This window comes from Alexandromys fortis, unplaced genomic scaffold (genome assembly GCF_014885135.2).
Source record: "Alexandromys fortis isolate MF-2015 unplaced genomic scaffold, M_Fortis_MF-2015_v1.1 scaffold_36, whole genome shotgun sequence".
Taxonomy (NCBI): domain Eukaryota; kingdom Metazoa; phylum Chordata; class Mammalia; order Rodentia; family Cricetidae; genus Alexandromys; species Alexandromys fortis.
This window is the reverse complement of record NW_026067915.1, coordinates 11,825,603-11,843,546: the sequence shown is the minus strand read 5'-3', so window position 1 is coordinate 11,843,546 and position 17,944 is coordinate 11,825,603. Positions and strand designations below refer to the sequence as shown.

General features: G+C 44.2%; 1 protein-coding gene and 1 non-coding gene across 3 annotated transcripts in view; both read left to right on the top strand.

Moving 5' to 3' along the window:
* The first annotated feature begins 3,461 nt into the window (after positions 1 to 3,461).
* Positions 3,462 to 17,944, top strand: part of Stac (SH3 and cysteine rich domain) — a 119,530-nt gene continuing 105,047 nt past the window's right edge. Inside the window, exon 1 of one of the 2 annotated variants that reach the window (XM_050139666.1) lies at positions 3,462 to 3,932. In XM_050139666.1, coding sequence (XP_049995623.1) covers positions 3,822 to 3,932 — 111 coding nt within the window. In that variant the 5' untranslated portion in view covers positions 3,462 to 3,821. The remainder of the gene's footprint in view (positions 3,933 to 17,944) is intronic. The other variant, XM_050139667.1, reaches the window with a different exon arrangement.
* Positions 14,440 to 14,512, top strand: Trnak-cuu (transfer RNA lysine (anticodon CUU)). The gene has a single exon. It is a non-coding gene; the product is annotated as a tRNA-Lys (tRNA).

Genomic DNA, 17,944 nt, shown 5'->3' with positions numbered 1-17,944 from the left:
TGGCACTACCCGCAGTGGACTGGGAAGTTCAACGTCAATCATTGGTCAGGAAAATGACCCCATACACACGCTCACAGGTCAGTCTGTGGGAGGGAATTCCTCAGCTGAGGTTCCCTCTTCCTGGATGACTTCCGCTAGAATCAAGTTGACAGAAATAACCCAGCACAGAATAGAAGAAGGTCTCACACAAAGCCACACAGGACAGGGACACCATGCTCAGCTGGGACCGTGGAGAACGACCATGGGTTGACCTTATTCCCATGTGTCATCACCGTCCTGTAGGCATTGCCATCGATATATCCATGTCCCCACAGTACTGGGTCCAGGAATCCTCTGTGATAAATGTAATGCTATGGTCACTGGAAGCAGATCAGCCATCCAAACATTGGTGGCAACACCTTTTACGCCTGTCTCAGAAGTAGCTCCTTTCATGCATGCCAGGAGCCCTACACTGACAAGCACAGCCCAGGCTCACTCTGGTCACTTCATGGCTGCCCCCAGAGAGGGGCTATGAATGTAACTCCTCTTTGGAATATCCCTTAGCCCCATGGACGTCAGTGAGCTTATCAAATTAGCTTCAGCTGTTAACTTGATACACACATGAAGTCACTTGGGGAAAAGGAATCTCAACAAAAGAATTACCAAGATCAAATTTGCCTGTGGCCATGTCTTTGGCATTTTCTTAACTGGTGATTGATATGTGCGTGACCATCCCACTGTGGGCAGTGCCATTCCCAGGCAGATGAGCCTGCCTATGCATGAGAGATAAACTGAACAAGCTAACGGACAACAAGCCATTAAGCAATGTCTCTGTTTCAGTTCCTGAGTCCATGATCCTGCACTGAGTTCCTGCCTTGGATTTCCTGATAATGGACTAAACCCTATAAGCTAAACAAATGCTTTCCTGACCCAAGCTGCTTTTGGTCAGAGTTTTATCATAGCAACACACACACACACACACACACACACACACACACACACAACCTAGAACAGAGTCCCACCGTCATGGACATCAGTGACTCTTCTGAGCCAAGAAAGGCAAAATCCTTCAGGTTGAGCTTATTTGGTTTTAAATCTCACTGTTTCCCACATGTATCCTAGACCTCTGTTCAAACTAGGGTCATGAGGTTACCAACACTGGACAGTTTTAGAGTTCATGACTATTGCCAACATCCTTGTAACCAACAGAGTATTTAGTAGCTAGAGAAACAAGTGAACAGGACACTATTCCTTCCCTGGCATAAATTCTCACCCAGTGTGGTTATTTGAAGGAAAATCCCCCCTCCCGTAAAGGGTGGTACTGTTAGGAGACGTGGCTTTGTTGGAGGAAATGTGTTACTACAGAGGCAAGCTTTGAGATTTCATATTGCTCAAGTCACACACAGTGAGACATACTACTTCCTGTGGCCTTTGGATCAAGATGTAGAATTCTCCAGCACCATGTCTGCCACCATGCTGCCATATTCCCAGCTGCTACGCTCCCCACCATGATGATAATGGACTAAGTCTCTGAAACTGTAAATGAACCACCTCAATTAATGCTTTCCTTTATAAGAGTTGCCGTGGTCATGGCGTCTCTTCACAGCAACAGAAATCCTAAGACACCTAGTCAGAGGACTGCCCACTTTGCCACTGATTACTTGGGGAAGGGCACCATGACAATATGGCACTGATTTGGAAGCCTGGGCGAGATAAATGAACTAAGGAGGGAGAAGGCAAGTAGCGAACCCTTGGAGATATGTTGAAGAATAATAGAACAAAAAAATGAGATGAGAAAAATTCATTAGAGAAAAACACAAGAACAAAGGTTTGGTTTTGTTCCAGAAACCAAAGGCAGGCAACTATTACTTGTAAGACATAGAAAAGATTTCCCTCCCTTCTGCGTGTGTGTGTGTATGTGGTGTGTGTGTGTGAGTGTGATATTTCTTTCTGTCCCTCTCTCTCCCTCTCTGTGTCTGTCTTAGTCTCTGTGTGTTTGTGTGTGTGTACTACTCTGTCTTTCCCTATGTGTGTTATATGTGTATCTGTGCATTTCAGTGTATGCCTCTGTGTGTGTGTCTCTCTCTGTGTCTCTCTGTGTTTTTCCCTCTGTCTTTCTGTCTCTGTCCCTCTCTGTATGTGTCTCATTCTCTCTCTCTCTCTCTCTCTCTCTCTCTCTCTCTCTCTCTCTCTCTTCCTCTCTCTCTCTCTCTCTCTCTCCACATCACTGATGTTTTCTTCACGCTGTAGCATTTCCTAGTAAACAATCTCCCACAAATCAGGCACAGCCCAAGATCTGTCTATACAGCACTGCGTCCCTCTGAGCTCTGCCTAAAGCTGGTGGTTGGTGTAATGTCGACTTGTGAGACTTTCATCTCCATCCAGCAGAGGGGAATAGTATTGGTGGAAGAACACCAGGGACCCTAGATGCTAACCAAAGGGGCTGGGGCTGAGACACAGAGGGTTTGTGGGGTTTGTTTGGCTTTAGGGTTGCTTTTGTTTCTGTTTCATTTTGTTTACTTTTCCATTTTGAGACAAGTTGTTACTCTGTAGCCCAGGCTAGTCTAGAACTCATCACTTATCCCAGGCTGGCCTTTTCACACCCGTGTGACATTAGGTGATTTTGGAGGTGAGCTGAAGGAAGGCCACAAAGGACAGTAAAAAGGAATGAGGCCTTATATGTGCATATGCAAATATCGCTAAGACTCCTGTTACTCTATATTCTAACTACAAGTGACAAATTTAGTTTTTTTGATGAGATAAATATAAGGAGGAAGTTTTGTACTGATTTTGGATAGGCTTTTAAAATTTTTGGAGTATTCCCTTGGGCTACATACTCCGTCGTGTGTAAAACAAACCGGATTTCTGTGCCTTGGTCCAGTGATGTTCAGGGTGTGTTGCCAAGAGATTGAGTAGAGCAGTCCATTTCGCCCCTACGCGAGCCTTAAGCACAAGCACATCCCCGCAGCCCAGGGTTTCCTCTTCAATTCTAAGCCTGGCTTAGCTTCCAGGCTCCACAGTTCAAATGGCGTGGACTTGAAAATCCCAAAACACTCCCAAGTCCCAGCTCTGCCATTTATAGCTGAGTGACTGACTTTAAGCAACCCGGCTCAAACCTCGGTTTCCTCGTCTATAAATGGAAGCGACAGTGCCAAACCCATAGCGAGCCTGTGAGGCTCAGCAGAAGAAATTGGGGATCAGGTGTCCATACACCAAGCGTATTATCTGCCTGATTTAGAACAAGGCAGAACATCGGAAATTGCAGTGCCCACGGGTCAGAGGACGCCCACACTGGTCCCTGCTTGTCACCGAACTATAAATTAAGCTAAGGGCCACCACGTCTCTCTTCACTCTCTGGACCAGGGATGAGGGGGTTGCTGAAAGTGGCCCGTAGCACTTGTTTGGACTAGCTTTCTGTTCTTGAGGGTTTGCCGAGCATTTACCTTAGAATAACATCACCAGACCCCGTGTGGAACTCCGGATCTCCGGCACTGTCGGGGTGGGCGCGGCCCCCGCCCGCCCTGGGTTCCCCACCGGAGACCGCGCAGCCCCGCCCCGAGCCGCCGCCTCCCGTCCTCCAGGGGGCCAGCCTGGGCCCACCCGCCCGCTGAGGTGGGCGGCAGTCACGACTCGACGCGCGCGATCTCGGGCGAGGTGGCCGCGGGCGCTGCGCGGGGCGGGGCGGAGGCCCGGGAGGTGGGCAGGACCCGGCCGGGCAAGGCCCCAGGGCGCACGCCGCCGCCTGGCGGGATGGACATCCCAGGAACCCGGCACTGAGCGAGCGCAAAGGCGAGCGAGCCTGAGGTTCCCCGCAGGAGCCCAGCACTATTCCTGAGGCCACGATGATCCCTCCGAGTGGAGCCCGCGAGGATAGCGGGGACGGGCTGACCGGTGAGGCAACGGGCACAGAGCAGCCGCCCTCTCCTGCGTCCACTAGCAGCCTGGAATCCAAGGTAGGGTGCCTGCGCCTGCCCTGGGGAAACACAGAGTCCCCTCTCCCTCTGTCACCTTTCCTCTGGGGTCCCATGTCAAGGGAGCTGGAACCAGCAGGACCCATTGCTTCTCATGCTACAGCTATGCTAAGCCAGCTACCCAGATACAAACCTTTGCCGTGCCTCTGCCCTAGGAGCCCAGGCACTTCACCCTAACCCCAGTGCCCAAATGACTTCCTTGGGCGGGAGAGGGACTTAGGATGATGTGTGCCCTAAACCTGCTTGTATCCCCAGTGTGGGTGGGTTCTGATAGCTTCTGGGGGCAAAAAGACAGTGTTAACCTAGGAATATTCCTTTAGAAAACTTGGGCATTGAGCCCACAACGTGGGACCCTTACTAGGATGCCTCCCTATCTCTAACTTCAGATTCCAAGAGTTTAAAGAAATAAATTAGGTGAAGAGAAGTGTCTGGATTTGTAAGAAAGTTAGTTTTCCCCTTGTAGAAGTTGCTACTCTGTAGAACTTAACACTTGTCTTTTTAAGAGTCACACTAACACATATACACAAAACCAAGCCCGCAGCACGTCTTCTGTCACTTTTATATTTCCTCTGAAACTTGCGTGGGGTGCCAGGCACATGTTTGGAAAAACTGGAAGAGAACCAAGTAAAGTGTGGCTGCTTAACTGTGCAGAGCCAAATGGCAACCCCGCCGGGAAAGTAAACCTCGTAAGATCAAGTTGCAGTTAATTTCATAGATTCCTTTAAGTGGGAGGTTCCTGGCAATGCAGGGGCTTTGTGATTACCTGTGGCATGGGGGTGGGGGGCGCAGGAGTGAGTGCTCCCTATGATGCAAAGGGACACCTGTTTAAACGGCAGACCAGAGCGAGGAAAAGTGGGACCCTGTGGACTTGCTGTGCCACCTTGGATGGCATCACAGCTCAAGAGGTGCTCGTGATGGATGTCATGTGATGTCATGTTGGCAGTATACACTTTAGTGTCGATAGTTAGCCAACAGAGAGATGGTGGTCTAAGACCAAAATCTTTGCCCCCGTGTAATTTCTAGCCATCTCATCTGGACGCAAGGGGCAACTTCTCTAAAATCCAGTTGGAAAGGCAGACACGACCATTTGAGGAAGAGGTAAGATTGCCTAACTCTGTCTCAGTGGCTTGACAGACTCTTCCAGTCCCTGTGTGAGCTAAGGAAGTGGGACTCACCACACTAGATGATCCTTTTCAAAACGGGTTCCCTGTGCACAGCACCTCTCTTCTACCTGGTACCCAAAGGAACTCATTCTTGCCGATCATTGGCCAGTAGTCCTAGAGAGCCGAGGGCCGGCTGCCATTTCAGAGGTGATCTGGAATTCTATAGATGGTGTAACTCAGCGCAAGAGAGAAAGTGCACTGGGCCTGCCATCCTGCAATAGGTGTGTTCTAGAAAGGTCTTAGCCTTTAGGTAAAACAGCGGCATGATTCAAACACACAGCATGGGCTTGCTATTTATAGATGTCCTCATGTAAATCATTTGGCAAAGCAAAAACCTTCTATGTAATGGCCGTAATTACCCACCAATTTATCTGGCTTACGATTTCAGGTCTGTAGAAGTCCATTTTTCTCAAAGGCATCTGTGTGCCTGTTGTGTGCCTCTGCATCCCTCAGTTTGCCACTGATGTTTAGGGCATCCGACTAGCCAGTGGAGATGAGCTTAGGAGTGAATCCTAAGAAACTAGATACCAAACAGCACGCATGGATGTGATTTTTTTTTCTTCTCAAAGTTCCATTCATAATTCGATCAAGGGGGTTCACATTCCTCAAAATAGGTTGGCCTGCTGATGGGAAGGAGCAGTGTTGAGGGGCAGATGGCTTGGAACATGAGCTGGGGAGACGATCAGTGTATACAGTGAATGTCACTGGCCTTTAAGAGGCTGCACCCTGAAGAGGGGAAAGCCTGCTGGGAAGACACAGACAAAACAGGGATGGCTCTCTGCTGGACTCTTCCAGGAAGTGGTTGTATTGGTCAGTATCTACACATTTCAATATAAGCAAAAAGATAGATTTCAAGTAGATCCCAAAAATGCCAAGTAAACTAAACAATGGACATGTTTATCAGCTATGTTAAATCCCAGATCCATATATCAGAAATATAATATATACTCCATAATATAGCACAATTATGATATGGCACTTAAACACAGTTTCTAAATATCACCTGGAATATGCATAGTGGAGGTCCTACTGGGCATTGAAATTTCTCTGAAAAGACTTTTTGTTGTTAATATATTTTTAATTTTTCATTACACATATTTATTAATTTAATGTATTTGTGGGCATGAGCTTGCTACAGTGTTTGTGTAAGGTCAGAAGGCAACTTGCAGGAATCGGTTCTCTCCTTCCACCGTGTGGAACCCAGGGATCAAACTCAGGTCATGGGGCTTACGGCAAGTGCTTTTACCCACTGAGCCATTTTACTGGCCCTCAGAGATTAAAATTACTTTTAAGAGCTATGTTTTAGCTGGCCATGGACCTGTCATCCTAGCAACTGAGAAGCAGAAGTAAGAAGGCAACAACATGAGATGTGTCTCAAGAAAGAAAGAGACAGGGGGAGAATTTTTAAATAAAGGTGTAACAACTACTAGCCGTTTGAAAAGTCCAGGGGAGAAAGATAAAGAAAAAAATAAAATAACCGTTGACTGACAGTTCAGAAACAAGCCCAGACAGCACTCTGTTCTCTGCCTTCCCTGGTTCCATCAATTTCTACGCTTACTTAGTGGCAAGGACAACAGCGAGTGTCCACTAAATGCTCCCTCTAGTCAGATACAACCCTATTCTTCAACACTAGAAGATTCTACTGTGATGTCCATTTCACGGCTAGAATAGTGGGAAGCTCTGGAAAGATAGGTGACCTACCCAAGGTCATGCAGCTCCATGAGTGGCAAGAATAGGATCCCAGCAACTCGACCATGGAATCAGGATTTTTGATTTGCTTGTGCATTGTTTACATCACCCCTTTCTCCTGATGGTCTATAGATCAGAGCCTTACCGAGAAGTCATTGGCAACACATTATGTCTTGCCTATTCTCTTCCTCCTCTTCTTCCTCTTTTTCTTCATCATCACAAACACATGTCACCACACCTGCTTATAGTCTTTTAATTACAGTTAGTTAGTTGGTTAGTTAGTTAGTTAGTTGGTTGGTTAGTTAGTGTTTATTTATGTGTTTCTGTATAGGTACAAACCCTTGCAGCATTGCACATACTAAGGCATGTGTGTGAAGATCAGAGGACAGTGTTTTGGAGTCAGGTCTGTCCTTCCATATGGGGATCTGGGGATTGGACTCAGATGGCCGAGCTTAGAAACAAGTGCTTTCATCCCTTGCCAACCTAGTCATGTATTCTTAAGAAATGGGGCTGGGGAGGCAGCAGAACTGGTAAAGTGATTGCCACACAAACATGGAGTCCCAAGTTCGATTCCCAAAACCTGCCTTTAAAAAGCTAACCATAGTGGTGCCTGCTTGTAATCCTAAGTGCTAGAGAGGCAAAACTCGCAGATCTGTAGATCTCAATGACCGGCGAGCCTAAACTAACTTGGCACATTTAGAACGAGAGGCTCTGCCTCCAGAAGCAAGGTGGATGGTTCCTGGCAATGGCACCTAAAGGTTTCCTCTGGCTTCCGTATGCAAGCACACATATGTATTCATTCACATATGTGTGTGTACCTGTGCATGCACAAACATCCACAGAAAAGGAAGAAATGAAGAACTGGAGATGTAGCTCACGCTTACCTAGCTTACTCAAGGCCCTACGTTCAATCCACAGCTCTTCAAAAGCATGTAACTAAGCCAAGTCACGTTGTTGTGAGAAATGGTTGATGACAGCTCTTATTTGGCTTCTTCATCCTTGTATTTGCTCCTTCTCACCCCAAAGTACATATATAGCAGCAATTAGGTGCATTATCTAATTATCTAACCTGGAAAATGGGACACACCAGACATAGTCCAGAGGTCTCTATGGCATCAGAGAAGCAAGCACATGCACACAGTGTCTGGGCATATAAAGTACACAACACCCCACCGAACATACACAAGGGCACACGGTGTCTCTAAAAGTTCATTTTCTTTTCAGCTTCCCTGGAAAGCTAAATTACAGAGCATTGAAATTAGAAACACTAGAGAACATTTATTCCAGGTGTTTTAACATTTGTATCCTAGTATTGTGTAATGCTGTTTTTATGGGAAATCTCAAAATGCACAAAGGAAGACAGTGTCAAGAGCCATCATAGATCTAACTGTCGTAAGTCACCTTTTGCAGTGACTTCTGCAGCTATACAGCCAGGGCGGGCTCTTGAAAGTTCTAGGGTAGGAGCATGAGGAATAGAAATGTTTGGTAGGAGGAACAGAGATAAGAAAGAAACACAGAGACACAGGATAGTAATGGGAAGGCAACTCAGCGAATACTGGATGCTGAATTCTGAGTTCTGAGTTTGCCCGCATTTATTTTTACTTTTATACCACAATACAAAAGGGGCAAGAAAGCAAAAGACAGCTTTAGCATGACACCAAGGACAACCAGAACAGTTGTTTGCTTCAATACTTGAGACATCAGGTCATTACTTTTTCTGAGTAAAGCATTTGGTGTCTCAGGCAGGATACGCCCCTAGACCAAGTACTCTGTAGGTAGCCACTCCCTGTGTCCTATTTTATTTATTTATTTATTTATTTATTTATTTATTTATTTATTTATTTATTTAAGATTTTTGTCTCTTCCCCGCCACTGCCTCCTATTTCCCTCCCCCCTCCCCCAACCAAGTCCCCCTCCCTTGTCAGCCCAAAGAGCAATCAGTGTTCCCTGCCCTGTGGGAAGTCCAAAGACCACCCACCTCCATCCAGGTCTAGTAAGGTGAGCATATTTTAAATGAAGGAGCAGAAGTAGGCTTAAATTCTCTGATCTTTGGTCATGGTAAAGTGAATCCATATCTATGGGCCATCTTAATGTCCAAAGCACTAAGTAACCACGCCTAAGGTCAGGATATCTTGTTTTGTAGCCAAACCTGTTGTCAACAACTTTGAAAGAGCAAAAATAACCTCAGACTCTCTGTCCTTCAGACAAGGTGGAGCAGGATCTCATCTCTGTGTGCCCTGACATCTAACCAATCACCTTCCTTGGTTATTGGCTCATATGTTTGACATATTGCCCTATCACCAACACACACACACAGGGCCATCTTAATGCAAGTTCTGGGTCATCAGATACTTTTACCAGAGAATCTTTCAAGTTACATGTCTAAAAGATAAGGACTATGGGAAAACCCAGGATCCCATGGGCATATACTACAGATTTTGAGAGGCAATGGGGTATTTCAGAGGCATTATGGGAAATCTGTGAGTAAAGAGAGCCAACATTTGAGACCTCACAGGTACATGTGTTCCCTGGGGAAAGCAAATGTACCTTATCTAAGTTTCCTGAGAGCACATGGCCTTCAAGGCTCTGGTGTTCTTGTATTGTCTCCACCCACCCCCATCTGTCTGTCTCTCGGTCTCTCTCCTCTCACATGAGGCTCTAAAGAAGGACAGTAAGTTGCTGAGATGATACAGCACAGCTAGTTAAGTCGTTATTGGCTGTTGGCTGTGCTCCTAGCTGAGAACCCAGTCTTTGACACTGGATCCCGGCATGATTTCCTCAGAGCCTCAGAGCCAATTCCTGTAAACACATGTAGTCATGAAGTTTAATGTAATTGTAGTCTTTTTTTTCTTTCCATTAGTTGAACTGAAAACTCTGAAAGCCACTAATGTGTGTCCCCTCCTCTATCTTTCCACTAACTGTTCCAAAAAGACCATAGCCTAGTTTAATTACAGGGTGCTGGACAGAGATCAATAAACCAAAGGGAAAAAAAAAACCTTGCCCCAATAGCTGAATTTTTTCCCATTTGACTTGGTAACAGCATAGAAGTTTATTTACAAGGGTCAAATGTGAGATTTTCGGCCATCAGGGATGTGACTGAAGGCCCCAACCAGATGGTGCAAAACTATCTTAGGCTTTGAGGCCAAAGAGACAAAATTTCCAGCTTCCTCCCAGTTGCCACCTCTCTGACCACAGGCCCAGCAGCTCACTAACTCCAAGCCAGGGTGTCACAGTTAGCTTCAAATGTCAACGTGAACCTAGAGTCAACTGGGAAGAAAAAAAACTTCAGCTGAATAACCACTCAGGTCTGAGTGGCCTGAGGTCATGTGTGTGAGGCGTTTTCTTAATGACTACTTGTCCCAGTCACTGGGCATGATGCCATCCCCAGGCAGGTGGGCCGGGGCTATATAGAAAGCTAACTGAACAAGCCAGAGGAGGCAATCCAGGGAGCGAAGTTCCTCCAAGGTCTCTGATTCAGTTCCTGCCATGGCTTCCCTTGATGATAGACAAGAAATTCGGTTTCTACGCCAAGGAAGAGGATAAAGCAAAATGCATTTGAGTCATTGGGGAAACCAGGGCAGGCATTACCTCCCCAGCTGAATCACAGGTATCACCGCAATTTTCAATGCTTCTGCAATCATTGGACTGTTCTAGACTCTAAGGATTATAGAACGTCCAAAAGCGCAATTTCTACGTCCTCTGCTGCCTTCCTCCCACTCCAACCAAGAGAGAAGCATTTGTATCTCTTGTCTTCTACAGATTTCTTACTGGACCAAAGAAATGTCTTTGCGGAGGTGGCCTTCTTGTACTTCTCCATGTTGCTAAATAATTTAAAGCATTACTTGGAAGCAGCTAGTTTGATGAACTGACTCTATCTCTGTTTACATCACATCCATGCATAGAAAAATAAAGGCTATTCTATGCAGACAACTGGAAAAGCGAAAGAATTTAAAGAAAAAAGTAAGCACATCACACATCCACCCAGAGATAAGGATTGTTCAATGTCTTTGTTCTGTTTCTTTGAAGTACATTTCCCTTCTTGGGTTGATACACGCTGAAAATAAAACTGGAGAAGACTGTTCTCACCTGTACATTAGGCCTGTTCCTCCACCTCCTGTTTCGGGACACACTCTGCCACCCTCTGAAATCATCGGTATAATATTCCATTTATTCATTTCCTTGCTCGTCCACTTTGATTTTATCAGCTCCATTTGCTTTTCACATCTAGGTTCTTTCCCAGCTTTCACGCATTTGAAAAATATTAAAACCTTCACCCTGATGCATAAGCATTGCACCTATCTGTGATTCGATGCAGTTCATGAGAAATTCCTGGGCCTGCCGTTCTATGCTCATTGGCATGGGGACCTTGAGAACTCCTCTGTCGGCCTTTCATTTGTAACAAACTTTTCATTTAAATATAACATCCCAATAAAAGGTGCAAAAAAAGGATATCTCAATGAATTTTAAAAACCCCTCTTGACTGTGGCTAACCATTATGAAAATCAGAAATTAGAAGGTGACTCATATCCTAGAATGTCCCATATCCTGCATGCGGCCTTCTAGTCATCCCGCCCCCAAAGATGAGCAATTTCCTCACTCCTAAGTAAATTATATTTGTTTGTTTTGGAAATTTTGACCACTGCATCCATCAGTGTGACCCACTTAACTGCTTGGTTCTTCCACTCTGCATTATGTGGGGCCACCTCTGCAGCCATGTTTTCACTTTGAGTGTTGTGTGTCATCCATTGTGAGAGGAGAGCCTGCTTGTCTACCCGCTTCACTGATGAGAGCTATTTGGGTGGTCTCTTTTGTTGGGTGCTCGAAACTGTACTGGGATGATCATTCTTGTGCGTACCCTCTGGGATGTACAGGAACTAGTCAGTTAAGCTTATCCCTACGAGCAGCCTTGTTGATCATAGTGTGTGTAGATACATGTGTAGATACTGTACTGTAGTGTGGCCACACCAGTACATGTCCCAGCCAGCAACATGTGACAGGTGAGTCGCTCGGCACTCCCAGCACTCAGTATCGTCTGTCTGTCTGTCTGATGTTTTAACTGTGTCATGGGTGATTATTAGCACCACAGAATGTTTTAATTTGTGATATCCTCAATGGCCAATGAAACCAGTGGACTTTCATATGGTTATTAGCATATATGTGTTTGTGAAATAGTTGTTCACACGTCTTATTTACTTTTCTGTTAGATTGACTTCCTTCTTATTGGAGCCCTTTATATCTTCTGGGTACGAGAAAGATAGATGTAATGCACACGTTTTCTTGTACTCTGAAAAAAAGGCCTCTTGTGGCTTAGTAGAAATTCTTCTGTCTCTGTCTCTCTCTGTCTCTCTGTCTCTCTGTCTGTCTCTCTCTCTCCCTCTGTGTGTGTGTGTGTGTGTCAGTCTGTCTATATAGATGTTTGGGTATAGAGGTCAGAGGACCTCTGGAGTCATTCCTCGATTACTATCCATCTTTTTAAAACATTTTTTGAGATTATAATATAATTGCATCATTTCCCCCTTCCTTTTCTGCTCTCCAGACCCTCCTTGCTAACATTCTAACTCATGGTCTTTTTTTTACATAAATTGTTATTACATGCATACATGTGTATATCTAAATTGTAGAGTCAGGCCCTAATACATCTATAACATAACTCCTGTGCCTAAGGCTCAGGAATCATTGCAGAAGAGGGAAGAGGAAGATTGTGGCAGCCAGAGGATCGGGGACTTTTGTGGTGAGGTTATATCTCCTAGGAATGTCAGAAACTGCATACTTGATGGCCTAAGTATGAGCTGAACAAGAACATCACCAAAAAATGTGCTAATAGGGACAGAGAATACTCATGAGACCTCAAAGCTACACAAAGACCTCCACACAGCTAAGGAATGCTGAGAGCAGAAATAGTCTCTGCCCAGGGAAGAGGCCACCTTTGTTTTTTAGAAGGTAAGATTCCCCCACTAGCTTGACACTCACCATGTAGGCTAGGCTGGCTGCCAGTGGGCCTCAGGGATCTGCCTGTCGCTGCTTCCCCAGGGCTGAGATTACAAGTATCACACTACCACACTGTGTTTAGTTTGTTTGCTTGTTTATTTTGAATGGATGGATGCTGGGCATGGGACTCAGGTCCCTAAGCTTTGCTGACTGAGTCATCTTTCCAGCTCCTCTGAACAGAAAGTCTCAGTCTAATATGGTCCAGTTTGTTAAACCATTTTTTTTTTTCTGGGTGTGAGTACTCAGAATCATGAAGATCTTCTCCATGGCTGATCCAAGAAGTGCTATCCGCATGGCTTTTAGGCAAAGATTAAAGTCTATTGGTGGTTTCTTTGTTAGTATGGTATAAAGTACAGATCAAGACTTGATGATGACTATACTACCTACCACCTACGCCCTGAACAGTTCACCTGTGCATACATAAAGGTCACGTCTTTACCCAAGTCTGGCCCTGCCTCAAGTGTCAGGGCTTCGTCATCATGGAGCTCTCTGGTTTTGACAGACTGAGCCCTGAAGGTTTGATCTTCACTCTGCTTTATCAAACTGACTTGTGGAAGGATACTTTTGGCTCTTCACATTCTAGAATGAGTTCTAGAATCACAAAACTACCTGCTAGGATTTTTGATGGGGATTGCAGAAAACCTGTTTATGCCTATTTTGAGAGAATGGAGTTTATAATATGCAGTTTTCCAGGAATATCTCCCACTCCTGAGTTCCAAGTCCTCTGAGAAGTGAATTTGTTCATTTTCCAATTTGGGGATTCCTAGAACCAATTTGTTTTAACATAGAGTTGAGCCTTGAGTCTATGTGAAGGAAAACCCATGATAATGACATCTGTGAGAAATATTTTTTCATCATCAACTGTGCCTACCTCAAGTTTAAGCTGAGCTGTCTTCCCCATCATCCTGAGCTGAGAATAAGTTTGCTTTGGGTTCATCTTCTCTTTCTTCTGTAGGTTACCCTCCAAAGAACAATCACCAAAACCCATCACTCCAGATTTGTTTTTACTGTTTTTTACAGTGTTGCACTGACTCAAGTCTTGACACAAATTAGAGTCACCGGGGAAGAGGGACTCGCAATTGATGAATTGCCTCCATCAGATTGGCCTTGGGGAAAGTCTGTGTGGCATTTTCTTGATTCATGATTGATGTGGGAGAGCCCAGTCCACTGTGGATGGTGCCACCCCTGGGCAAGTAATCCTTGATTATATAATAAAGCTAGCTGAACAAGCTGCTGGAAGCAAGCCAGTAAGCAGTATTCCTTCATGGCCTCTCTTTCAGTTACTTGAGGTCCTGCCTTAGCTTCCTTCCATAATTGACTGTGATGTAGAAGTATAAGCCAAAGCTAGAATGTATGATAAAACACAGAACATGAAATTTGCCATTTTAAGTGTATAGTTGGTGCCATCGTATGTATTTACATGGTTGTATAACCATCACCAACCATCAATCTCTAAAACTTCCTCAGTGAAATTCTATAGTAGGTCAACAGTGGTTATCTAGCACCCATCTCCCCCTAAATTCCTGGAAAATACAACAACTCTACCTACTTTCCTTATACCTTCAGCTGTTGTGGCTATTCTGAGCATCTCATGTAACATTGACCTGTTGAAATAAGAGCAGCAGGGCTGCGTCCCCAACACCCCGGCCGCCTGGCTAGCACAGTCGGTAGAGCATGGGACTCTTAATCCCAGGGTCGTGGGTTCGAGCCCCACGTTGGGCGCCATCTGTTGAAATAGGAGCGGCGGGGCTGCATCCCCAACACCCCAGCCGCTTGCTAGCTTATGCCCGAAATAACAACACACAAACTGTATTCATTTAAGAACTGCTTGGCCCATGAACTCTAGCCCTTACAGGCTAATTCTCGCACCTGGACTAGCCCATTTCTAGTAATGTGTGTAAGCACCCCAAGGTGCGCTTACCGGGAAGATTCTAGCCTCCATCCATCCTGGGTTGGAGTTGCCTGGGAGAGCGGAGCATGGCGTCTCTGCTCCCGAGCTGTCGGCTCTCTCTGGGAGCAGAGCAGAGTCTGACCTCACTTCCTCTTCCGCCCAGAATTCTATTCTGTTTACTCCTCCCATCTATGTTCAAAGCTATGAGGCCAAGCAGTTGGTTTATTATAATTAACCAATGACCTTCCTCCATCATTGACCCTTTTGTGAACAGCATATTTCTCTTACATGATGCCAGAAAGGTTCCTCTGTGTTGTGTCATGTTGTGAGAATTCCCTTCTATTGAGGGCTGAATAATATTCTATTTCTAACACACACATACATTTATTCTTGTATTAATAAGGCTTGTGCTACATTGACCTTTTGACTATTGTGCATAATGTTGTTATGAGATGGGACAGACAAAATCTGCTATTCTTTTCTCTTCTATTCATCTTCTTCTTCTTCTTCTCCATACAACCAGAAGTGTAACTGGTGCAACTAATAGGAACCTCATGCTCCGTGTGCTGAGGGATCGTCATTCCACTTTCTTCTCGGTAGTCCACAACAGAGCCAGTTTCTCCAGCTCTTTGCCATCGCCCAGTATTTTTACATCTAGTTGTTGGTGGTGATCTTCACCTATTTAAAGCAGCATTCTGTTGTGATATCAGTTTTTGTTTTCTTAATGTCTGGCCAACCTCGGCATCCTTCCCTGTCTTCCTAAGTCATCTGCATATATTCTTTGGGCAAAGATCTAGTAAATGCCTTTGTCCATTTTTTTAGTTGGACAGGTGATTTCTGTGCTGGAGTTGTGGCGTTGCATCCTTTGAGGTCAACAAATTTAATTAAGCATGGTGTTGAATGCCTGAAATCCAGCACTCAGGAAGCCGAGGTAGGAAGTGGGCTACATTCAACACCTGCCTGAGATAAGGAAGGAAGGAAGGAAGGAAGGAAGGAAGGAAGGAAGGAAGGACGAAAGGAAGGAAGGACAGAAGGAAGGAAGGAAAAGCAAATTGAAAGGGCAAATAGCATTCACTTTTATCACTGTTCTAATTGCATATACGCTCTAGGGGAGATTGTTTTCATCCCATTCTGTTGTCTTTTTCCTTTGTGCATGGTCAGTTCATGCCCTTGCCCATTTTTTACCCTGCATATACATTTCCTATTTATTTTTAAAATTCCCTGTCCTACTGAAGCAGTGGTCTTCCGTATGCACTGCAGACATTGTCTCACACTGCAGTTTATTTTTCAGTTTCGCTCATTATATTTCCATGTAGATTTATTTCCATGATATAAAATGTCTCAAGTTTAGCTATGTGTTCTTTTCATGTATATTTAGGAAAGCCCCTCTCACCCTGAGAACAGAAAAATATTAATCTATATTTCTATATTTCTCTGTAGCATTACCATATAAAGTTTATTTTTAACAGTTTATTAACTGTCTTGGGTCTGCATCAATCATTGTAAGGTGTAAAATAATTCAGAATTTCCCAGATGATTAGTCAGTATCTTAAAACCATTTTCTGAATAATTTATTCTTTTCTCAGCGATTTGAGATGGTACACTTATTATGTAATAAATGGTAATATGTACTGGATTCTCCTTGGGAATCATCTGTTCTGTTCTGAGGGCATTAAAATGTATCCTTTCATTCAGTACTGTGGTACACTTTAAAATGGGCTTTGGTGGGTGCTGGGGAGATGGCTTGGCGGCTGAGAGCACTCACTGTTCTTCCGGAGGACCCAGATCAGGTCCCAGTATCCATGTTTGGAGGCACACAACCATATGTAGCTCCAGCTCCACGGCATCTGACGTTCTCTTCTCATCTCCAAAGGCATCTAGACTCACAGGCATACACTCACACAAACACATGCATAGCAATAAAAATTAGAATGCTAAAATAGGCCTTGATAGTTGATAAGAGATAAGAGAAGTACCTTCATGGGACTTTTAGTAAATACTTACCAAGTTATACAAATAACCTCTGATATTTTTCTTTGTAGTTTTGGGACCTACACATACTAGGCAAATGCTCCACCACTGAGCTATAGTCTCATTCCAAAAATAACACTTTGGCTAAAATATTCTTTATGGGAAAATATTTAAAATCCTTTCCTGTATTTTTGAAATAAACCACATGCAGTCACTATTTATAGACACCCTGGTGTGTCACAGTTCACCAGGGCTCCTTATTCTGCCCAACTACATCTTAGTACATTAAAGAACTGATAAAGAGATAAGGGGGATAGATAAGAGTACTCATTTAAATTTTATGTGATGTATATATGTATATATTGAAATCATGTATCACATGGTAACTCATGAATACATACAACTTAGATTTTTCAGTTATCAGTTAAACTTTATTTTAATTTAAAAGAAAATATTTAAAGACTCTTAATATTTTTAAAGTGAATATGTCTACTAGTGTTTTAGTGAAATCGTCACAGTAAGGAGATTTTGATCCAGGAATTTAATGTATTTATTTAGTTTTGAAATGGTTTTATGCCTTTCAGAAATTATTGGAAATTAAATATATATATTAAATTATATATTGGAAATTAAACATAAATAATGGGAAATATATGTATTTGTATATACATGGATATATTCTAATGATTCTCAATACCAGAAATGAGTGGTGATTTTGCAAACATCAGGAAGGTACATCTCATTGCTACAAAGTGGGGCTGCCCAGGGTAAGAGCAGAGGCAGATCTGGTGAGGCTGCTTCCTGGTTCAGACATGGGGCCTGCTAACTGCCTCCCTGCTAGAGGGAGGGGGACCAGTTCTGGGGACCTCTTTTATGAGAATACTGGTCCTTTCTTGAGAGTTCACTTCTGAGTCTGTTCTCATCTCCCAAAGTCTGGTCTCTCCCTCCCATCCCATTGATACCTAGGCTTTCACAAGTGAATCAGGAGAGGACACAGGCATTAACAGCCAAGCCTTGAGTATTTCATACTCTGAGTTAGCAATAGGAACCATCTCTTGTAATTTTTACAGCTGGCACACAGGGAGTTCATTTTTGTACACTTCTGTAATCTAAGATCTTTTAGATTCCATGCATTTATTTATTTTTTAATTGTATGTGTACATGTGTGAGACTGAATGCGTGTTTGTGCACATATGAGCGCAGGTACCTACTGAGGCATTAAATACTGTGGAACTGGAGTTGCACTTGGCTACTGGCCACCACGTGGATGCTGAGAATTGTCTGGGTTCTCT